Raw genomic sequence first — 3624 nt, forward strand, 5'->3', positions numbered from 1 at the left:
CTGACCGTTCTGAATCACCCCACCACTCACAAACTTGATCGGGCTGAGGATACCAGGCTTAAGTGATGCATTCTGCTTTCTAGAGCTGAAACCAAGACCATCCTTGTCAAATTTGGGACACACATCAATCACTTGCCCCCAGCCTTCCACCTTTCCAGTCTCAACAATGACATGCGCATCCTTCAAGGAAGACATAACCGTTTATGGTTTCGTTGTCTCATAAAGAGGAGTTCTCACAGCATTTACGGCCTCGAACACTTGGAATGGCGTCTCATGTATTTCACCTTCGATCTCCACATATCGGAAGGAAGACAAGTGACTCACAATGTAATCCTCCTCACCATAAACTGTCACCACCTTACCATCAACTGGATATTTTAACTTCTGGTGGAGAGTGGATGTCACAACGTCAGCTTCATGAATCCAGGTTTGTCCCAACAGACAACAATAAGCAGGTTGAATATCCATCACATAAAAAGTCGTGGTGAAGATCTGAGGACCAACTTGGATTGGAAGATCTACTTCTCCGAACACGAACCTCCTTGAACCATCGAAAGCACGTACAACCAACTCACTGGGCCTCAACTCAACACCAGCATAGTCAATTCTCATGAGGGCCAATTTGGGAAGCACATTCAAGGAAGAACCTGTATCAACCAAAACACGAGACAAAGTCGTCCCCTTACTCTCCATCAAAATATCCAACGCCTTGTTGTGGTTTCTCCCCTCGGGAGGGAGATCACGATCAATAAACCCCAAACCATTTCCAGCTGAAATATTATTGGCCACCGCCTCTAACTGATTCACAGATATTACTTGGGGTACGTAGGCACCATTCAGAATTCTCAAGAGAGCGTCTCTATGAACCTCCAAACACATCAACAATTTCAAGATGGAAATCTTTGACTGGGTTTGACCCAGCTACTCAACAACCTTGTAGTCTGATCTCCTAATAATTCTTATCAGTTCTTCCACATCCTTAGAAGACACGGAATTATTATTTGCCCCATTCTGGATCGGAGAATTCTGACTATCAGTTACCACTTGTTTGTCTCTGGCCTTTGCCAAAGCATCTGCATTGTTTTGTACTGATTGAGGAGAAAACACTCTACCACTGCGAGTGATTCTATCAGTACCGGTGACATTATTAGCATTGGCAATTGCAGTCTCCACAAATTTCTCTTTAGATGGCCCCTCTTTCTTCGTACCATAATAATACATATCTGAACCATAGTGCCAAGGAATGGCCTTCTCACTCTCGTATGGAATCGGCCCAGGAACAATAATCATCAGTGCTGCTGGTTGCTCTGCATAGGGAATGATAATAGGTATCTGAACATGCACCTGAATACAGATAGGAGCCACAGGATCATATGGAATGTCAATTACCACCACCTCGTCATTTGCAAACCTCTCCTTTCCCCTCTTTCTATAGAACTGGAGAGGACCTTCATCTATCAATCTCTGAACCATCTCCTTCAAATCAGTACAGCCCTCACGTTGATTCTTGCAATTCCTACAATCAACACCACAGCCGGGGAAAATGCCGCTATTAACTAGATGTTGTTTCACAGACATAAGAGGAAAAGTCAAACGACCCACATCAGATACAACACTTATTCCTTCGTCCTCAATAGCGTTCACCCCAGCGCCTCCTCCATGGGTAGACATGGTATTGTTGACATTGTTCGGTGTTGGTGTGAACTGTATCACATTCTGATCCAATAGGTCCTGCACCTTGGTTTTCAAAGCAATGCATCTTTCGGTATCGTGCCCTGCAACACCGGAATGGAAAGCACAACGCGTATTTGCATTGTAGTTTGGAGACTGTGTATCCGGAGCATTCGGAGCATCCCTCAAAGTAATCTTCCCAATCTTGAGCATATGTTGCAGTAGTTGGGAATATGTCATAGGAATTACATCAAAATTTCTGTGAGGCCTAGTCCTGGGAGGATATCGGTTGTTGTTAGAACGTTGTCCCTGCTGATGTTGTTGTTGTTGTTGCGGCACAGGAATAAAAACAACATTAACTTGTGGATTATTTCTCCCTTGACCCTTTCTTCCATATATGGCATCCACATTTCCTTCCTTCCTTCTGGCATAACCCTCAACTTGCTTCTTGCCACTAGAAGTGTTAGAAGAGGCTCTCAACTGAATTTTCCCCATCTTTAGACCTATCTCAACACGCTCTCCATATCTCACCATTTCAAAAAAATTTGCTGAAGCACTACAAGCCAAGTAGTAGTGTCCAGACAAAGTACTGGTGAACATGTCAATCATCTTACGCTCTGTCATCGGTGGCTAAACTCTCGCAGTTAGTTCACGCCATTTTTGAGCATACTCCTTAAAATATTCTTTGGAACCCCGAGGCAAACTCTGTAGTTGAGTCCTATTGGGTGTCATGTCAACATCGTACTGATAGTGCTTAATAAAAGCCTCGACAAGAGCTCTCCACGAATGGATGAGTGCGCTCGAGTTGTACATACCACTCCAAAGAAGCTCCAACCAAACTGTCTTAGAAGAAGTGCATTAAAAAGCCCTCATATTTAGAGTACACTGACATTTTCCTATAATACGCCTTAACATGAGTTATAGGGCAAGTCGCTCCGTTGTACTTGTCAAAGGATGGCACTTTGAATTTCGGCGGAATCCTCACACCAGGAATCAACCCCAAGTCATTGATATCCATACCCATAACTCCTTTTCCTTCAACAGCCCTCAGATGCTCCTCAATCATATGAAGCTTCTCAATCTCATCGTGCACACCCTCCGCACCATGCCTAGAAAGTTGATCCATATTATCAAATTTGAGGTCCTGATTACCATGATTCTGATTTCCTCTCAAAAGACGAGACAGAGGTGGTGGAGGGAACCCCTGATTCTGATTGAAAGGATTATAAGGCACATAAACAGGACTCCTGCACTCATTCCCATCATGATGATCGTCAATCCGGCCCGACACATCATCATATAAACCGTACTGTACTCCTTCATTTTCAGTCCTCCTGGAATTCTCGACGAGAACTTGCAAATCTTCCTGATCCCATGTGACGTTAGCCAACGCCTCCATAACCTGCTTCATCTGTGCATTTATCTGTTCTGTCAACTGAGCTCGCATCTCATCCATCTGCTCTTGTATCTTCTCCATCTGTCTTCGTTGGTTACTTCGAGTCGGATATGAATGAATTGCCTTCGTCGAAAACCTTCTGATAATAAAACAGCAAGATGTAAGAGAGATGGTCTGCAAACCTGCAAATGTATGAAAATGTATGATATATGTTATGATATGCATGAAATGTGTGTCAGCTTTCAGGTATCCAAGATTTCATCCCATTTTCAGATAGGACACACCATCAAGACATAGAATACCATCAGATAATAAGAATAATGCGACAAGATATCCGGAGAAACCCCGTATTGTATTTCATTCAACATAAGCAACCAATGAGTTCATACAAATAAACGACGCGTAGCCTAGCAACAAAACAAATGCTTCACAAGCATACACATGAGGTTCAATATGGCAAAATACAACCCCTTCCAACAATCCTGGAGGTGGTCGGTGAATCAAAACAAAAACAACTCAGAAATACTCAATCGGATCAAGGCAAACTGGTAACAGCA

At 43.3% G+C, this 3624-nt stretch overlaps 1 protein-coding gene across 1 annotated transcript; it reads right to left on the reverse strand.

Annotated features, from left to right (window-relative positions):
- Positions 1 to 921: 921 nt before the first annotated feature.
- LOC131604988 (uncharacterized) lies at positions 922 to 2295 on the reverse strand. Its single transcript, XM_058877395.1, has one exon. It carries the CDS (start codon positions 2293 to 2295, stop codon positions 922 to 924), a length of 1374 nt encoding a protein of 457 aa, XP_058733378.1.
- Between the last annotated feature and the right edge of the window lie 1329 nt (positions 2296 to 3624).

The sequence above is a fragment of the Vicia villosa genome, linkage group LG5 (assembly GCF_029867415.1).
Source record: "Vicia villosa cultivar HV-30 ecotype Madison, WI linkage group LG5, Vvil1.0, whole genome shotgun sequence".
Taxonomy (NCBI): Eukaryota; Viridiplantae; Streptophyta; class Magnoliopsida; order Fabales; family Fabaceae; genus Vicia; species Vicia villosa.

Excerpts from the sequence above, each read along its gene's own strand:
- LOC131604988 (XM_058877395.1), bottom strand. The coding sequence starts at position 2,295 with ATGACAGAGCGTAAGATGATTGACATGTTCACCAGTACTTTGTCTGGA.